The 19,548-nt window shown below is 42.4% G+C and overlaps 1 protein-coding gene across 1 annotated transcript in view; it reads right to left on the bottom strand.

Moving 5' to 3' along the window:
• The window catches only part of ABTB3 (ankyrin repeat and BTB domain containing 3), a 280,098-nt gene that overhangs the window by 50,415 nt on the left and 210,135 nt on the right, over positions 1-19,548 (bottom strand). Inside the window, exon 4 of the mRNA XM_084617381.1 lies at positions 17,874-18,026. Within this exon, the coding sequence (XP_084473507.1) occupies positions 17,874-18,026 (153 nt within the window). The remainder of the gene's footprint in view (positions 1-17,873; positions 18,027-19,548) is intronic.

Here is a 19,548-nt window from a genome sequence, read left to right as displayed (position 1 = left end):
GGTGGCAGCTTGAGGACAATCAGTGTTCAGCACGCTGCACACCAGAAGAGGACGACAGCAATTTTGGCCAGGCAACCGGGACAAACTTCCCACCCTTACAAGCAGTGCCATGGAATCTTCAACGTTCACACTGAGTAGTTAAGACATCAGTTTTTATGGTCTTATTCAAAAGATCCTCAAGCAGCAAACTGTGGGGAGCTCAATGTATCTACCTCAGAAGGATGAAGGGCTGGGTGTATCCAGTCAGGATTTGAAGCTGCAAATCCAGAGAAGACAGGCATTTCATATCTGATTCTTACACAACTCAGCCTTATCTTTTTAAGGAAAAGATGTATTTTTCTTTGACGTTGATACATGTTTGGGAAGCGGTGGGGTGTGGAGTCCAATTTCTCAGCACTCTTTGGCCTGTACTCTGCTCTATAGTTGTAAGGGACAGCACCACTTGAGTTCTAAAGCCTTCCACTAACAGCAAGTCAGGAAGGAATGGAGTAATTGGGAATGAAGAGTCTAAATAAGGATCAAAAGGGAAAATGCCAAATGTAGATCTAGGAGTATTTTTATTCTAATAAATTACTTAATAAATATCAAAATAAAGTGATAAATCTTTGGTATCTATATAACAATTTTCATTGTACAGAATATAGAATAATAAAATAGAGAATGTATACTTCTACATAATATATGATTAAGGTTTTTGATTTTAGGTTTTAACGGATAAACACCAACACCCAGCCACCTTCCCCCACAAAAAATTAAATCAGTGTTTTTACAAAAAAACCCACCAAAAACAACAGAAATTGTTACTTGTATCTAAGGGCTCATCTACACAGCAGTAATGCAGACTGTGGGGATGTGATTTCTAAAGCACACTCACGGGTTGCTCATTAATTGGTCTGTGTAGACCCTGCTGGGGCACACCAAAGGTTCCCTAATGTATTTTAAAGTAGTGCTGTTTGAAACTGTACAACAGTAAAACACACTAGAGAACATTACAAAGAGATTTACTCATTACAGTATGTACAAAGAGAAAGCCCCATAACCCCCCCGATTTTAGGACATCTACATAGAACTAAAAAATTGATGCAGACACAATAAGCACTCGACAGTTCCATCATTACTCAATGGCACAAGGATGAAACTTTATCACAACAATGAATTTGTAAGATTACTTAAGATTACTGCAGAGCACACAATCACAGAAAATAGCAAGTAATGGCAATAACAGATTCTCCTGGAATAATATGCTTACAACACAGGTTAAAAAGCAAATCCATAATAAAACTGTCTTTGCACAATAGTTTGAGCCAATTTTAAAAAGCACAAACATGCAGGATTCAGGTCAACGACACTGAGATCTCTGGGAGCAATCGCTGCTTTACTAGTTCACACGGTATGCCACATGTTTGGCACAAACTACAGCTGCATTTGTTACTCATAACAAGGGCCCTACCAAATTAACAGTCCAATTTCACGGTCATAGGATTTTAAAAATCGTAAATTTCATGATTTCAGCTATTTAAATCTGAAATTTCACGGTGTTGTAATTGGAGAGGTCCTGACCCAAAAAGAAGTTGTGGGGTGGTCACAAGGTCATTGTAGGGGGGGTTGCGGTGCTGCTACTCTTACTTCTGTGCTGCTGCTGGCGGCGGCGCTGCCTTCAGAGCCCGGCAGCTGGAGAGCGGCAGCTGCTGGCCGGGAGCCCAGCTCTGAAGGCAGCGCCGCCGCCAGCAGCAGCGCAGAAGTAAGGATGGCACGGTGTGGTATTGCCGCCCTTACTTCTGTGCTGCTGCCTGCAGAACTGGGCCCTCAATCTGCAGTCACCATCTCGGCCACCCAGCTCTGAAGGCAGCAGTGCAGAAGGAAGGGTGGCATGGTATGGGATTGCCACCCTTACTTCTGCGCTGCTGCTGGTGGGGTGCTGCCTTCAAAGCTAGACACCTGGCCAACAGCCGCCGCTCTCTGACTGTCCAGCTCTGAAGGCAACGCAAAAGTAGGGATGGCAATACCGCGACCCCCCTAAAATAACCTTGTGACCCCCTTGCAACTCCCTTTTGGGTCAGGACCCCAATTTGAGAAACGCTGGTCTCCCCCGTGAAATCTGTATCGTATAGGGTAAAAGCACACAGAAGACCAGATTTCATGGGGGGAGACCAGATTTCACGGTCTGTGATGTGTTTTTCCATGGCCGTGAATTTGGTAGGGCCCGACTCATAACATCATAGCATAAAATGCTAGTGATTGCATGTGCAATATAAACATAAACATAATATAATATTTATTATAAAGATACTATGGGAGACTGGGTGTTCAACATATTTGTAGGAGATTGTGAACTTCTAAATTTTAGCTGAACATTTCCAGATTTTTCAGGCCTAATAGAATATGGTCCAAATGGCTGACAAACAGCCACAGAAAGATTTAGAAAATATCTTAAACCTGCAAAAGCATCTGCCACCAGGAATTACTGCTTACATTAAACTATTTCTTCACCATTTACACATATATGCATATAATAGGCAAACTAAATATACAACAGGCTAAATTCAATGCTGGTATACGCAGGCACAGCTCCACTGAAGTCAACTTAGTTTGGTGCATGCAAAGTATTACTAAATGGGCTTCTTCATAAAAGGATTAGGTATGAATTGCACTATACACTCACACAAGGCAATAAGGAGGAGCACAAACTTCTCTTACATCCCTATGTGGGTTACAAGTCCTGGAGTTTGGGGGTGTAGGAGTTAGTTATTCCTCCCCAGAATAGGAGATTGAAACCTGGGGTCCATCTCTCTAACAGCTGGCCAGTGCACCGGACCCAGCACAAGGGTGGAGGTCATAATTTACTCTTGATATAGACAGACCCAGCAGAAGGGTGGAGGTCATAATTTACTCTTGATATAGGCCATTGGCAAATTCTCACTGCTCTATAACAAGGAGGCAGCCAGGAAAGAATGGGGTCTCTGTCCGTGACTAGGGCTCTTTGGTACTACAGTAATATAAATAAAAGAATAGAATAAATAATAAAATAAACAAACAACAACAACAACAATAGTGACTCTGAGGTGTGTGTCTGAGTCATATTGACTCTGGGGGGGCTACTCCTGGGTGGTGCACGTTAAACACCATTCTTTGCTTGGGGCTGTTGCCCAAATCTAAACACCTATTTTTTCCTGAGACATAGTGACAAAATATTCCTGAAGGAAAACTGGAGAAATGGGAACTGGCAGAACTACCATAAGGTGAGCACAAAACTGATTAGAAAAAAACAAGCTCAGTGTGATTATTGATGGTTCAATGCCTTGTGGTATCCTACAGAGGATCCATCACTAGTGCATTGCTGCATCCATGGCTAGTGGGGATTCTGGTTCCAGCTGCTGTAGCAGAGAGAAATATCTGCTAGAATCCCACAGACAGTATTTAATATTTTGACTCATGGCCTGGAGGAAAGAGTAGATAAATGGTCAAATTGGGGAGTGATTTTTTAAAAAGCAGGATGTGGGGAAGGATAAATGCTTCCGAGGAGAAAATGTAACAAGATCTTGAAAAGTGAGAGTGATGAGTAGGTTGGAAAAAAATGAAATTCAATTATTATAAATACAAAGTAGTCTTAGAGACAGAGCAAAAATCAGGAAACACAAGTACAGAATAGGAGAACATTGGTAATACTGCAAAAAAAAAAATGACATATGGATGGTCTAGTAGATGGAAAATGGAAAGGGAAGTGTAATATTTTACCAGAAATCCCCTAAAACACTACACGAACAAAAGCAAACAAAACAAACCCCAAGCAAACACAGTATTGAGCCCAATCTTGCAGTTCTCACTCATACAAGTAGCTGTATAGTCCCATTGAAATCAGTGGGACTATTCATATGAATAAACGCAGCAGGATTGAGGTCAATATTATGTTATATAAACAGAAGTTTAACAGAGAAAGACACTACAGTAATGGACACAGCATAGGAACCAAATAGAAGAGAACATAAAATTAAGGAGGTAAGTGAGCCTGTACATGGCATACTACACAAGGTTTGCACACTGCTACAGGAAATATAGTGATGATTCGGAGAGGTCAGGAAAGAATGGCTAAAATACTAAAAATCTTGAAAAATACGACTTACAAGGAATGGTTAAGAGAGCTAAACATATAGGGTTATATTTTCAAGAGTGCTTTTAAGGGTAATGACATGTGAAATTGTGTGTTCATAGAAATAGAAGTCTTTCCCTAAGTGTGACTGAAATGCCAATGCAAACAGAACCAAACAGCCCAACTGCATGGCCAATTTATGGCTCTTCCCCCCAGAAGTATTTATAGCCTTGCAAACTGCACAGGACACAGATGTTAGCTGTTTGGCAGGACATCCTACTGTAAGGCAAGGTCAGTCTGTTGCAACAAACCAGCCACCTCCAAACAAATCCACAGCTGCCTTTTGTTCCTGCCCATCTGCTTCTGGGGCTGTCGAGACCATGGGAGCAGGCTCAGGGATGGAGTAACCTCCCTGTGTTGTTCTAGCACGGATAAGTGACAAGTTCCTATGATTTTTCTTTTAATTAAATGAAAATCCTTTTTTGTCTGAGGGTTGGTGGATCTCTCATGCCACCACTCATGAATGAAAACGAGGGTGTGGGGGTCTCTTGCCTTAAGTCACCAGCCACGATGTAAAAGCCTGACTGCTGTTTTACAGTGGCACTGTGGATTTGGGAGGAGCTGGGAATCTTTGGCTGACAGCAGATTACTTCTCGTTTCCCTTGCTGATAGCTCTGTAATGGTTGCAATTCTGCAGCCCACATGACACCTTTAGAATTTCTTCCTTGGCTGGCTGATTACTGGCTAGTCAGGGAAGGACTGGTCACGTGTGTTAGGACATCACTTCTTGTACAACAACTACGTCAGACAAATTCTAAGAGTCTAGTCCTTGGAAGGAAGCAGGCTCAGGAGGCTGCCTAATGACAAAGACTACTCCCTCTGAATAAAATGCCACCTCCATACCTATAGTGTAAGCGGTGGTAATCACCAATTTTCTATGGGTCAGCAGCCTCAAAGGATGTCCAGGCTGCTTGGAGCCCCCAATCTACGTTCACACCTAGCACCAGATTTTCCACAAATTTACACATATTGGTCAATGCCCTCTTGCTCAACAGGGACAGCTCAGTGGTTTGAGCATTGGCCTGCTAAACCCAGGGTTGTGAGTTCAATCCTTGAGGGGGCCATTTGGGGATCTGGGGGGGAAAATTGGGGCTTGGTCCTGCTTTGAGCAGGGGGTTGGACTAGATGACCTCCTGAGGGCCCTTCCCACCCTGATATTCTAGGATATGAACTTCCTCTTATTTGTGCTCTAAATTGCACTGAATCAACATGTTCCAGCCCTTCCTTTCCCTCTCTTGGGTCAAACAAACAGTGGCCGCTGTAAAGAAGGAGAAAATTAGGAGCAGGTGAAACCTTGTATTTTAAAAGCTCCGGAGACTATATTATTCAACTTCAATGCACTATGACCATATTTCTCCCCAAATCCCTTTTTAATTCTTCACAGGTATTTCTTCTACAGTGGTCACCATCAAAACCATTACAATGCTGGAATTAACATTGTTGTGGCTTTGTATTGCAAGTACCATGGTAACATTAATTACTTGCAAGTGGCCACTGCCAAGGGTGTTTTTTTTTTTTTTTAGGGTCATCATGGTAGTTTGTCATCCTCTGGACTATTCAAACTTCTGAAAGGGTTCAAAAGCTAACAGTCTGTCTGTATAATGTGCCCTTATTTGCAGGGTAAATTCTTTCTCTTGTCTGTTTTTTCCAAATTCAGATATAAGCAGGGTCTGAAGAGTTCTCCTCTGACAGCTAGCTGGGAGGGGGCCAAGACTTCAGGAGCAAACTTTATTTATATGAACACGCGTACTCTAGGAAGGTATCCAGCAGACAGGAGCTGTGTTGCTCAAAAGTGATCAACTTTGGCTGGTGTTGGGTTACAAAACACTAAAATGAGCTCGAGTGCCGATGAGAAGCGAAATCGGAAAGTAACTGAAATACTTCTCTGATGGTTTATATCTGCTAAGGGACAACCTATCCCAAATGCTCACCCATTCCTATATTTACTTTCTACAACCAACTCTCTGTATAACTTTTCATGAGTAATGTACCCGACTAATCTGATTCTAATATCTTAACTGTATCGTTAAATTTATTCACCTAAATGTGAGTTATTGCAGATTATGTACTATATGTACTTTTTGATGTTTAAACCAGATTTTGTACTTTTGCACTAATGTAATCTAAGCACTACACCCAGATGTACAGATACTCTTTCATTAACCTGTGTATTATATAATTTTAACATTAGCTTTAATAAAAATTTTAAATCCGAATGCAGGGGTAGTGAAATGTTGTTATCTTTATTGCATGAGTAAAGGGGAGAAGAACTGTGCTGAGCCTGTCCTGATTAAAGGGTCACGCTCAGTTGAAAGGAACTCGCTAAGGCTGGGGCTCAAATGCCAGACTGCTGTGAAATTAAAAGGGGTGGGGACAGGTGTCCCAGACAGGATGTGTTGATTCTCCCTAATGGTCCCCAGTCTGGTTTAACTTGTTCCTCCCAGCTATTCAAAGGTAGAGCTAAATAGGCTTCATTAGGAGCCTTTTTTTACTTTAAGTACTCAACAAGAGCTGAAATCACTTGTGGTGTGGCACTGTTTCTGCCCTGCCTGCTGAGAGCTAAAAAAATCACCAAGAGACTGACTTACAGAGGTCACAGCAGAGAGACAGGTGGCAGCAGAAGGTGACTGACGGGCAGCCGGTGGGGAATGGCTGGCAAAAGTGGTGAGCAGTTGGCCGGCAGGAGCAGCGGGCAAAAGTGGTGAGCAGTCGGCTGGCGGGAGCGGCTGGCGGGGCGGCCAGGCAGCGAGGAACAGCGGCTGGCGGGGCGGCCAGGCCAGAGCAAGTGCTCAGATGATGGAGCAAGCCAGGTGTCTTCTTCCCCGGGTGGGAGGTGAACTCACACAGATGCGCCTCTGAACCCTGGGTCCTCTCTGACCAAGGACAACCACAGCGAGTGGGGTATGGTGAGGGAGCAGAGGGGGGCACTGTAAAGGAACTTTTGGTTGTAGAACTCAAGAACATGAGGTGGAAGGCACTGCCCCACGCACGCTGGGGTGGGTGTCCTGCTCACAGTTTTGTTTTTTGAATCCTGCTTGTGGCATTTTCCCTAAGTAATGTTGGGTGACTTCTCCCCTTTCATTAAAAGTTCCTTTTCTACACAGACTCTGTGCTTGAGAGGGGGTAAGTATTGCCTCTCAGAAGCGCCCAGGGTGGTGTGTAATTTTCCCAGGTTACTGGGTGGGGGCTTGACTCAGTTCTGTGTTGTATTGTTGAAAAGGAACTCCTAGATATTAAACCCGGCCCTGGTTGCTGCTGGCTCCACCTGGCAGAAAGGTTACACATATTATGAAAGCATAACTGTCAGATTTAATATTGGCAGCTAAGACTCGAAAATTGTTTTCATATTTACTTGGAGTGTGTGATTTAGAGAGAGCTTGGCTGTCTCTCTAAAAATAAGTTATTTGTTGTCTGAATAAGTTTGGGTTAATGGATAACGCATGGGCAAGGTGCTTCTATTTTAACAGTGTTAGGTACGGCTTATGTTACTTTATATTGTAGAGGTTTTTTAATTACTTGGTTTTGGGTTCATCATCACAGTTAGTTGTGGGCTGTTGTGGTCAGCTTTTTAAACTTTATAATGCTTTGGAAATGTAAAAAACCCATTGAAAACGTATTCTAAATATGTTCTCACTTTATATATGTAATTTTTTTTCAAGCAACAACTGATTTGTAAGAAATGGAGAGCAGAACATTATGTTGCTGTCAATTGAAGTCAATAATGTTGCATCGATGTAACTAAGGCCAGAAACTTCTATCTAGGCTTTTTCTCCCCCCCATGATCATCATCATGATATCTGAGCACCTAAAACCTTACTGCCCAAACTGAGACGTAAGCCTCAAACCCTTCTCCATCAATTAAGTTATCTGGGTGTTTTGGCTCTTTGAGACTGCTCACCATGCCCTTTGTCTAAAATGCAAAAAGAAGGTAATGAGTCTGTAGATGTTGTTTGCTTGACTATAACTTAGTAAAGTTGTGGTAGATTCCACAATTATTTGCATTTTAATATTTTAATTCATTATAATGGTTCATTTGGAAAGTTTATCCTCTTTGGGGCAAAAACCATCTTTCTTGTTCTCTGTTTGTACAGCACCTAGCTCACTGGGGGCCCGGTCCATGACTGGGGTTCATAGATGCTGTCACAAAAGAAATAATACTAATAATTAACATGATTTAACTTTGTGACCATTCCTTTTCTCAGGTGTTTTCTGAGTGGAAATATTATATTGATAACGGTAAGGAGAGCACAATCTAAATGCTATCCAGAAACTATAGTGTTTTCACGAACAGGAATGGCAAAATTAGTCCAGTTACAACCACTTTGCGAAGACTAAGTTTAATTATTGCCAAAGGTGGAGGAGGGGTCTCTTTTTTAAATTTGAAAATAAAAATCTTTTAAATTATTTTAATCAGGATCCATATTAAACAATGAAATAAAAACATTCCGGATATATGTCAATATACATGTCATTCTTGTCAAGGAGACAATGAGGATAAATGGGTTACAGATACTGACAAACCTATTAAAGATGTGCTGAAACTACAAAATTTGGATCTAGATTCAAATGTCAAATTATGGTACTTTTAATATTCTAGCCTCTTTATAAAGGCAGCAGCCATTTGTAAAATTTGGATAAGGCTTCTGATTTTGAATAATCCCCAAGTTTATGGGCAGGAGTTTGTTTCTGGCTCATCTCTAATAAGAATAATTAATTCAAACCCCTCATAACCACTATAATACTGTACAATTTGTTGTCTGTATTGTAACAACTATTTCATTGCAGAACTCAAGTATATGAAATATTACATCAAGTAAAATCAAAGTGTGTTCTGGCCCCACACTGAAAAAGGCCTAGACTTAAATAATTCCTTAGTATTATTGGCCTCAGATATCAAGTAGGCAAAATAGGTTGAGATTCACATCAGGAAACCTGCATGCTGCCTTTTAAGTATTCACATTCCCTTCATCTTCTGGCATAATCTGCACCAAGGGACTGCTGGATTTTGTCACAGAGTTTGTTTGCAGCCACATACTGGGTTGGCATTTTTGTGCCTAATTATTGCAGGAGCCACCGCTGGTGTTAAAGGATTAGTCAAAATTTGTAGGAAGAACAAGGACACTCAAGGAGAGAGACATATAAACGAACTACCCCTATTTAAGGGGAACTGTTCCTAATCAGATAGAAAAATATCTTATTTTGTCCCTCCAAAGAGCTCCCCCTGCCCAATGTATAGTACAACAGTAAAACCAGTGGCAATATTTTTCTCCCCCCCAGTCTCTATTTATTCCAGTCTATTCAGATTCTTATGCTGTGCCATCACCATGGGATCTGAGTGGCTTCCAGAATTAGAAAATTAAATAAGGAGACTAATGTCTATCAAATGCAGTTGCTTTTCATTCACCTCCAGGGGGAAATTGTGTGTGTGCGCATGTGTGTATGTGGGGTGTGGAGTAAATGAACATGCTACACTATGTTAGAGAGGCAAGGCAGGGGAGGTAATATCTTTTACCGGACTAACTTCTGTTGGTGAGAGAGCCAAGCTACGCTATATGTTGTTTTTAAGCCAGATCAAAGCAGCACTCCTTGCATTTGGACTGGTATATAGGTTTATGCTGGTGCTTATTTCCCACAAGAGAGAGTTCCATAGTGTGGGACTAGCCCCAAAGAAGGCCCTCATGTCTTGTGTCCAGATGAGCTTGAACCCTGAGGTAGACAATCCTATTGTTCCTGAGGAATAGAGCCATCAATGACAGTGACGGTCCCAGAGGGCAAGACAGTCTCTTAGGTATTCTGGGCCTAGGCCACTTTGAAAATAAGGACTGAGATATTTAAACTTAATTCTTTATTATGGGTGGGACAGTGTAGTGAGTCAGCAGAGCACAGAGGTGAGGTGCTCTTGGTAATCTGTGGTGCCGATGAGGTATGTGGTTGCCTTCTGCACCAGTTGCAGTCTTCTCAGGGTTGCCAGATAGGAGGTGATACACCATTTTCATGGTCAGTTCATCACCAGCAAAGTTGGGACCTGATTTCCCAGCTGGTCATAGATTGTAGATGTTTTGTGTGGCTGTTGCTAAAAGCAAGCATAGTGCCAGCAAGAAATCCAGACAAACTCCGAACGACTGACTGTCTCGATTATCTGTGAGTATGCATCCTCAGTTGGCGGGGGCTGTACCATGGTGACCAATTCTCTAAATCATTTCCCTTTGCTCAGAGGTATAATTTCTGTCTTGCTAGGATTCAGCTTTTGCCAACTCTTCCATGTGTGTATGCTGATCTCAGCCCCATGTTGGGATGACTGAATCATCCTGGAGTTATCATCCATGGCTAAAGTAGATTAAAACAGGAGGGAGAACTCTCACCACACCCATCTAGGAAAAGAAGCAGTTATTGGGAAATACTGCTCCCTCAAGCCAGGGAGAGGGGAGATAGTTGAGCTACTGAGCACTCCCCACTGCTTTTACCCTTAGTTACCACAAACTGCAAACAGCAGAGATGTGTTATCAGTTTATTGTTGACACTTGAGCTCAAGAAGTTTCATCTTTTCTCCCAGTGGCTGCACATAAATATTGAATAGGACCAAGGAGAGACCTGAGCTCTGAGAACTCCACACGTGAGAGGTCTGAAGGCAGAAGTGTCATTTCCCATCACTACACTCAAGAAAAGATTTCAACTACTTCCGAGTATTTCTATTGACCCCTGCCACGTGTCTCAAGTGGAATGGCTGTAGCTGTGTCCTGTGACTGACTATATTGAATGCCAGGATCCAGGAGTATGAGAATAGACCCTGGTCTTTTGGCTAGGGCTAATAAGAGCTCAGCCATCAGCACTATCATCACTGTATCTGTTCCAAATTGCTGGAGCTTTACAGCTTTCAGATGTTAGCAGGTAGGAATGGGGCAAAGGGTACAGACAAGTAAAGAACTTTGGAGCAGCCCCATACATCACTGCAGCCACATATAAATGCTCCGACTTATGGGAACTATTGCTGAAGGATTTAGATACTATGGGGCCACATTTTGCATTAATTTACACACGGCTGATGTGTATGATGCACTGGACATGACACACATTCAGCAGTCCCACAGTGCATTTCCCCTAGCCCTGCCTGGAGGATGTCATACACCCAGCAAAGCCACAATCACAGCAAGCCTGCAGAGGAACAGCAGGGCTCCCCTGAAATTCACCCCCTCCACCACCTGGCACTGCTATGGTGCTGTCACTGAGGGTAGAGAAACTGTTGCTTTACCTCCACACTCAACACCCTGCTGCTGGTTTCAAGACAGCACTGTGGGCCGCTGGGAGACGAAGGCGCTGATGGCTAGACCAAGTCCTTGCTGCAGGGTGAGGAGAGGAAGAGGCTGGAGGAGCCTGGGGCAGAATAAGGTAGGCTACCCCACATTCCCTCATCCAACCTGCTCTATGTTACCCCGCCCCACAACAACCTCCCTCCTTCAGGCTGCCCCTGACTCCTTCCAACACTCTGGTGTCCACCATCTCCCTGGCTCCCTCTATCCCCTCCCCAGCTACCCTTGGCTCCTCTCCCCATTCCGCCCCTCTGTAGGATAGGAGAGATTGGATCTACCCCCGCACACAGAACACCTCAACTGAACAGGCAGAGAAATGTCTCACATGGAGCCTCACGACTTGGGCAGCTATGTTCACACCCGTACAGTCCCATGGACTTCAATGGGGTTCCACCAGAGCACTATGGGATAGCTGTCCAGAATGCTGCATGCTTACTCTGCACAAAGTCCCTGATGCGTAGACAGCAGTATTGATCGGTACTGAACCTGAAAACAGCAGGCGGCCTGTATGCAATTACTGCATGATATTTAATACATCCAAGTGAGTGTGCCAAAAAACTCAGTGCAAATTAACCAACCCCACTCCACCCCACCCTGTGTGTACACAAAGTCGAAGAGTGTAATCTGGTCCCATTTCTGTGTCTGGGCTGTCATTTTAGGAGGTGCATCACTTTAGCCACTGCCATATAAATAAAGATGTGATGTGCTTGCAATGTAAGTGCTATCATATTAATTACCACTAGAGGTCTTCCCCTCACTTAAAACTGGAAATGGCATCATGTGTTATTAAAATAAACCAAACCTCCCAAGGAACGTAAAAGTAAAAAGAAAACAAAATATCCTGAGCTTCGCCTAGCATGACAAAGATGTGCTCTTGAGAGGAAGAGAGCATTCTAGAGTCAGTGTCACCAACCCCAGGCATTCAACAATCATGAGTCAGTGCCCCAAAATCATGAAATTGGCTTGAAAATGATGAGATTTAAAATAAATAAATTGGATTCTTTGTATTTCCTTTCTGGTTTTTGAGCCTTTGGGAGTCACTTTTTCCAGCTTTACTCTACAACCATGATGGTTAGAAACTGAACATTTCTCAAAAATGAAATAATCTCATGACTCCTGGAACTGGGGCTTACAAAAACACACACCAAAGAAGACCCACTAAATATTGCAAGACTTGTGATAAAATCACAGGAGTTAGCAAGACTGCAGAGCTATGAGCCCTTGAGATGGGGGGCCCCCTCTCTCATCTTCTTGAGATTATACCATGAGACAGCCAGTAATGTCCATGATGGGGCTCATTGGCTCTCATCTCACATGAGGAGCTGCACAATCTTGGCAGCTATGCTTGTTGGATAGGAGGCAGACAGTGAAGGTAGGTTCTCATCTGCCCTTGGGCGCAAAAACAATCACTGAGCAGTTACACAGGAGCAGTCTGCCCTAGTTGCAGTGTGTGACCTGTTTCCAAAGGCAGCTGTAAATAAAGCACATTACAATAATCTTAATTAAGCATCATCCATTAGGCATGGATCACTGTGGTGAGGTCTGCCTCCAGGAGAAAAAGTCACCTATATTGAATATTTCAGAGGTGAGAGAAGCCACTCCTGACCATTGTCAAACCATGTTCAGCTCCTGCTCAGAAATGACTCCTATTTTCAGAACTTTGTTGACCTGGCTGGAGCCTGTCCCACCACTAAACACTACTTAATTCCAAAAAAAGAAAAGGAGGACTTGTGGCACCTTAGAGACTAACAAATTTATTAGAGCATAAGCTTTCGTGGGCTACAGCCCACTTCATCGGATGCACAGAATGGATGTATTTAAGGAACCATCTCTTGAGGCAACTGATTTTGCTAATTACTGCCTCCTGTCTAATCTCTCTTTGCTGAGCAAGCTAATAGGGAAGTTCACAAAGATTTGTTTCCAATTCCAACTAGTGTCCTGGAGCCCTCTCAGTCAGGATTCATACCAGGACACGGAACAGAGGGAGCACTGGTGGCACTGACGGACAAGGCCATATATCTGTACTTGTATCATTTGGCCACTGCGCAGCATTTGATGTGGCTGAACACGAATCCTGCATGGGGGCCCCACCTCAGAAACATGGAAGGGATTAGTTCGACTGCACCAAGATAAGGAACAAATGAAGCCAAGATCTCTCTGTGCTGGGTGAGACATTAACCCGCAGAGGAAGGCAAGCAAAGATACCACAGCTCATCTTTCCCTTGTAGGGGGAAGCAGCTTTATTTTATGACTGCAACTCTAGGGCAACCCTGCAAGTAGAGGGTCACCAGACTTCTGAATTAGTGTATCTGCTAGCCCCAAAGAAGATCATAATGTGGGCTAAGGCAGCCCGCTCTGGGATCCCCATTGGAACTGGGTTGCAGAAGGCTTGTGCTACCATGCTCCAGCTCCATGTGAACATATTGCTACCAGGAGCCTGAAACCTGAGATCACAGTGGTTCTCAGCTCCCTGGGGGTATTCAGAGGTCTTCCAGAGGATACATCAACTCAACTAGATATTTGCCAAGTTTTACAACAGGCTACATAAAAAGCACTAGCCAAGTCAGTACAAACTGAAATTTCATCCAGACAATGACTGGTTTATACTGCTCTATATACGATACAGTACACTGAAGTGTAAGTACAATATCTATATTCCCATCGATTTATTTTACAGTTATATGGTAAAAATAAGAAAGTGTGCAATTTTTCAGTAGTAGTGGCTGTGACACGTTTGTATTTTTATGTCTGATTTTGTAAGCAAGTAGTTTTTAAGTGAGGTGAAACTTGGGGGTACGCAAGACAAATCAGACTCCTGAAAGGGGTACAGTAGTCTGGAAAGGTTGAGAGCCACTGAGCTAGCAGAACCAAAGGAGTGAATCTGGCCCCAAAATAGGGAGAAAATATCAAGATAGAATTGCCTTAGCAGGAAAAGGTAGGGATATGGATCTTGATATCACCAGAATATTGATTCTTCAGAACATGTTATCATATTAACGCTCTGACTGGCTTCACATACGCGTTGGAAAATGACAAAACTGACCCCTTCAGGTCTCCATATGGGAAACTGCAGATGATACTTGATGCAGATATGACACTTGCCATCACTGTGTATGAGATAAATAAACCCGTATACCACATTATCCTTTAACTCTCAGCAGAGTAGGTCCTCAGGCTGCTTACCACGCTCTGACTCAGATCATCTGCCCTGATCTTTTCCCAGATGGGAGAGTAGGTCAGCAGAATTGCTCTCCTCAATATGTCCTGACTGCTTTTCCATCCACTTTTTTCTACTCCTCTTGTTGGGGCAGGAGAAAAAATGGTTTTGAACCCAGTATTAAAGATTGGGAGTGTGATTTGTTGAGTGGCAACTGGACAGGCCACGAGGTGAGGACGGAAAACAGATTTGCAAGTGGGGACCTCTGAAAATGCTGAAGGAAGGAATCAGATGGTGCTGGAGATACTGGAATTTGGGTTAGTGAAGGAGACCATTACACTGGGGGATGGGATAATATTTACCAGCAATTCTTATTTGCTGAAACAGACCCTAACTTTCCCCCTATGTCCCACAGAGCAGCAGGATTTCCCTTGACCATCAAGGTTATAGTTTCAGCTGCAGATGCATCTCCTAGCTACAGGCAGGCAGTCATCTTACTCACTCTTGACAGATTTCATTCCTCCTTTTTGGCTCCCCTGCTCTGTGCAGAAGAGCACAGCAGACAGAGAAGGGGCACTAGAAGGGAGATAGAGGGAGGAGGAAGGAAGGGAAATTTTGGGAGGGAGGAGAGAAAGAAGGCTGAGATGATTTACAAAACCACGTACTAGGTGCCTGACCATAGGTGTGTCTTATTGAGCTGGGAAGTGTCACAAAAATATGGTAGGAGATCTCTTTGCTGGAGGTTCAGATAGGACACTGAACAGTCGATTTTTTATCTGAACAGATCCTAAACTCCAAGTCTTTTGAGATTCTTCCAAACTTCTTTTCTATAATACGTATTGCAGTGTGGAAGCAGATTTTGTCTTACCTTTTTTAACAATAGGCCATGAATCAACATAGAGGAATAATGCAATGTCACAATGGTAGACACAGGACAGAGAATGTAGCATACGGTGTATTATTTAGTTTTGGTTCTTTTTGTTTTATTTGGGGAGGGAGGGGGGGTCTTTTTGTTTTTTCCCTTCTAGACCAGTAAGAGAAAAGATCCTTAAGAAAAAACGGATAACATTTTCAGGCTTAAGGCTCCCAGTAGTTAGGCCATTTTTTATACAAAATAATCTAAAATATATCAGACTACATGCAAAATCCTCCAGCTGTCCTCAGTCCCTCAGTTTATTTGAAGAATTGCCCCTTGAAAATATTTCAAAGCCATGGCAACTATAGAATTGATGCTTGATGAGGACTGGGGAGATGCAAAGCTGTTGCTGCTCACTGGGGAGAAATGAGAGGCTGGTACATGGACTGGGTGGAAATGAGGAGTGCTGAGGGCCTGTACTGAGCACAAACAAAACATTACAAGTAGCAAGATTTCAAATTAATGTCATGATGCTTTGCCTGGATATTTTTCCAACAAGCAGCAGCCTTTCCTTTGATCTCAATATTATAGACACACAGTGCCTGATTCTCAGTTACACCAAGCACACTCTACACCAGTGTGGCAGTCTGAAGGGCCTTTAAATGTCACAGTAACACTCACTTGAAGGCCCCCTTACACTGGCAGAACAGTATACAGTGACCTTAGTTTTGGGAAACGGGAATGGAAATCAAGCCCATATAGTCAAGTGAAGTACACAACAGCAAATCCAGGGCAAGTCCCAGCTCTTTTCTCAGAACTAACCTTTCATTTCTACCCTCATTAATTCTTGATCGTACTTTCCATTCTCATTCCAGACTGTAAGACAGCTGAAAAGTGGCTATAGTTTATTTTTCTTTATAAACTGAATTCTGGATGGCTGCTTTAATTGATCACTGATTTCTTCTCAATAATCAGTCGATTATCTGGGACATAACTACAATTCACTCTAACATAACCTGATTTTGAAACTTTAACTTCTGTTAAAATGGCAGAATGGGTAAAAACAGTCAATGTTTTTCTATACACATGCTAACTACAGAAAAACTGTATATTCTTATCATATCAAAACATGATTTTTGTTCTTTCAAGGGGCTAGAATAAATAATATTGATTGACTTTTCTACAATTGTATCAACTAGTTCAATTGGAAAGGTTTTTTTAGTTGTGCCTTTTTAAAATTAAGAGCTTCATGAGTACTGACAGACCTCATAGACTTCAGCTGAAATCGTGAAATACTAAGTCCTACTGACAATCAGGCCCAGGATATTTACCTTCATATGAAACAGTTACAGTCAGTATTTGAAATATGAACCTCAAGATGTAGCTTTTAAATTCAACATATTCATTTAATAAAATATTCAACCAAGAAAGCATTATTCCAGTCTCAAAATAAAATATTATAATATCTAGTGAAAGAGTACTGGAAAACCAGAGTCAACAAAATACATCTGTTGTGATGCACGTTGTCAGACCTAATCACGTATGCAGGTTCCATGCTTCTGTGTGGCAGAAAAGCCCACCTGTATATCACCCGAGTATGAGTGACAGGGCTTCTGGAAAATATGAGCCTAGGTTTGAATTCACCAGACTCTAAGGTAGTGCCTGGCGACCGTGTGCTGCAGCTATAAAGCACCTGAGATGAATAATTCCGCTTGTAACACAGTCATAAGAGCTTTTCATACAGACATCTAAAGCAAAAATAACCCAGAATCAAGTATGCATTACGAAGCTGTTTTTATACATACATATATGAGTAAGAAAAGGCAGCGCATTAAAAACATATACTGAAAACATATACTTTAGGGCCACATTAGAAGGTCACATCTCACATATTTAAAAATAAGCATCCAATTATTCAGACCTGCAACATCTTTGAATTAAATTGATTTCAGGATCAAAAATGTAATTTTATTACAAAAACTGGTTTTATCTGTAAATGTGCTGTATAAACCACTATTGCAGAAAACAATAGAATATATACAATCCTATACGTTACATCTCAGTATTTTGTAACAGGAACACAGTGAAACAGACATAATTGACTGAAGACTTCAGTCTCTTATTATAAAGCAGAATGTAATGGTAAAAGACAAACCAAGATTTTATGAGCAGATTCAGAGCTTGATCCAGTTGTTAGGTATGCAGGCACATTACCACGCAGCCTGTGAAACTGGCTCGTACAGGCATGTGAACAAATACAGTAGCTGATTTTACAAGATAGAGTGACGAGAAGGAGAATTCTGCACATCTGAGGACATAACAAAGCCCTTATTCTGCCTGTTAAATCACTGTCACTGTGAAAGAGCTACAGGTTTTTCAAATTATTATTTCTTTGCATGAACTTACTTTAACTGTCGAGGTTCACAGTCAACTCCAGGTAGTAAGAGCCTTGCTGCTTGCCGTACATCATCACTGTCCACAGAGAAACTGCGACGGTGCCCTGCATGAGCCAAAGCAACCCTTATCCATTCCATCAGGGGTGGCAGCACTATGAATGGCCTAGAAAGAGCAAAACAGGACAGCTAGTGCCATTAATCTTTTAACATCAAAATTAGAGAGTGATCAAACTAGCTCAGCAAACTCCAGGCAGGTCTAACCCATGCATCTGACTTGCACCATTTCCAGGAAAGGGTGGGGTGAGTTTTTTGCCCATGAAATGCAAATCACAGCTCATGAACTTCTTATCTTTATGGCCCTGTGTGGACCTCAAAGCAACCACTTACATTTGCCTGGGAATCCACATGCTTCATACTGAGTCTCAGGAAAAGCAAGCAGAACCCCACTCACAGGAACATACATGCGTGTCAGTCAGAGCTTCCTTCCCACCCTGCCACCAGCAGAGGGAGGGAGAGAGAGAACCCTTCCACCCAACCTAGTAGTCAAAGGAAGAGGAGAGAAGGTAGTTGATGTGTGATGAAGTTTCCAAATGCCGCATTATCTCAGATTGATGCAATGTCATAATCTCACCACATTATTATTTTGTGGCTCTCTGCAGCTCAATGATGACATGGCTTGTAAATTGTTGAAGGCTGAGTACCACTGACCCTACTGTATTTTTGAGGTATCTGAGGGTTGCTTCATAGATCATATTTTTAAAAGTCTACTGCTGTTCAAATTAAAACTATTATAAATACAGGGCATGAAAATTGGGGGAAATTACCTGCTACTGTGTCATGTGTTTTTTAAAAAATCATATGCTCAAAACCCAGTTGCCGTTTGGCCAAAACCCCTTCCGTAACGTGTTGTTTTCATTCAGCTTTTCAATTTCTCATCACCTCTACTAAAGCTGCGTGAACATTACAGTCTAAATTGAGCCTAGCATCAGTGAGGACATGGATTTTCTTTTTACTATTATAAAACTATTATATAACAAGGCTGTGTTGTATGCTAGGAATAATTAACAGCTGGTATCAAACACAGTAACCACTCTGGTCCCCCCACCCCAGCCATGTTTGAACATGGTTTGAGCACTAGTGTAGACAGGGACAAAACATGTACAACTCCCGTTTCCAGAAAGTGTATTCAGCCTGCCGTTCTACCAGGAGTTGACCGTGCTTTTATACCTAAACCTCTCTGAGGAAGACTCAGGAAGTTTAGTAACACCAAAGGTCAGGTTTATTCCCCTCAGTCTTTCACAGAGCTGACATTCTTCCATTCCTTCTCCTCCTTTCCTTCTACCTCCCCTGGTGCCTCCTGGGAATTGTAGTTCCTGGACTCAAAGCTACAGAAGCTACCTAGCAACAAACTTACAAATTGGGTTAGCTATCTGCACCTAGCCACATACAACACACCCTTCCCCTTTAGAATCACCATTGTAAGACTTTAAACATTCACTTCCAACTGTTACTTGAGTCTGGTAATAGAGTCTTCCAATCTTTTAAGCAGTCTCCCTTGTCTCACACTTCTCCTAATACCTGGAGAGTCAAGAACGAGATTAGGCGATGGTGGAATTCCTGCTGCTATATATTGTCAATCATCACTATCAGAGTCATCACAGCCTCAGAGTGGGCAACAGCCATGA

This window comes from Lepidochelys olivacea, assembly GCF_965140295.1.
Source record: "Lepidochelys olivacea isolate rLepOli2 genome assembly, chromosome: 1".
NCBI classification, from domain to species: domain Eukaryota; kingdom Metazoa; phylum Chordata; order Testudines; family Cheloniidae; genus Lepidochelys; species Lepidochelys olivacea.
The sequence above is the reverse complement of the archived record's forward strand: the minus strand, read 5'-3'. Positions and strand labels throughout refer to the sequence as shown.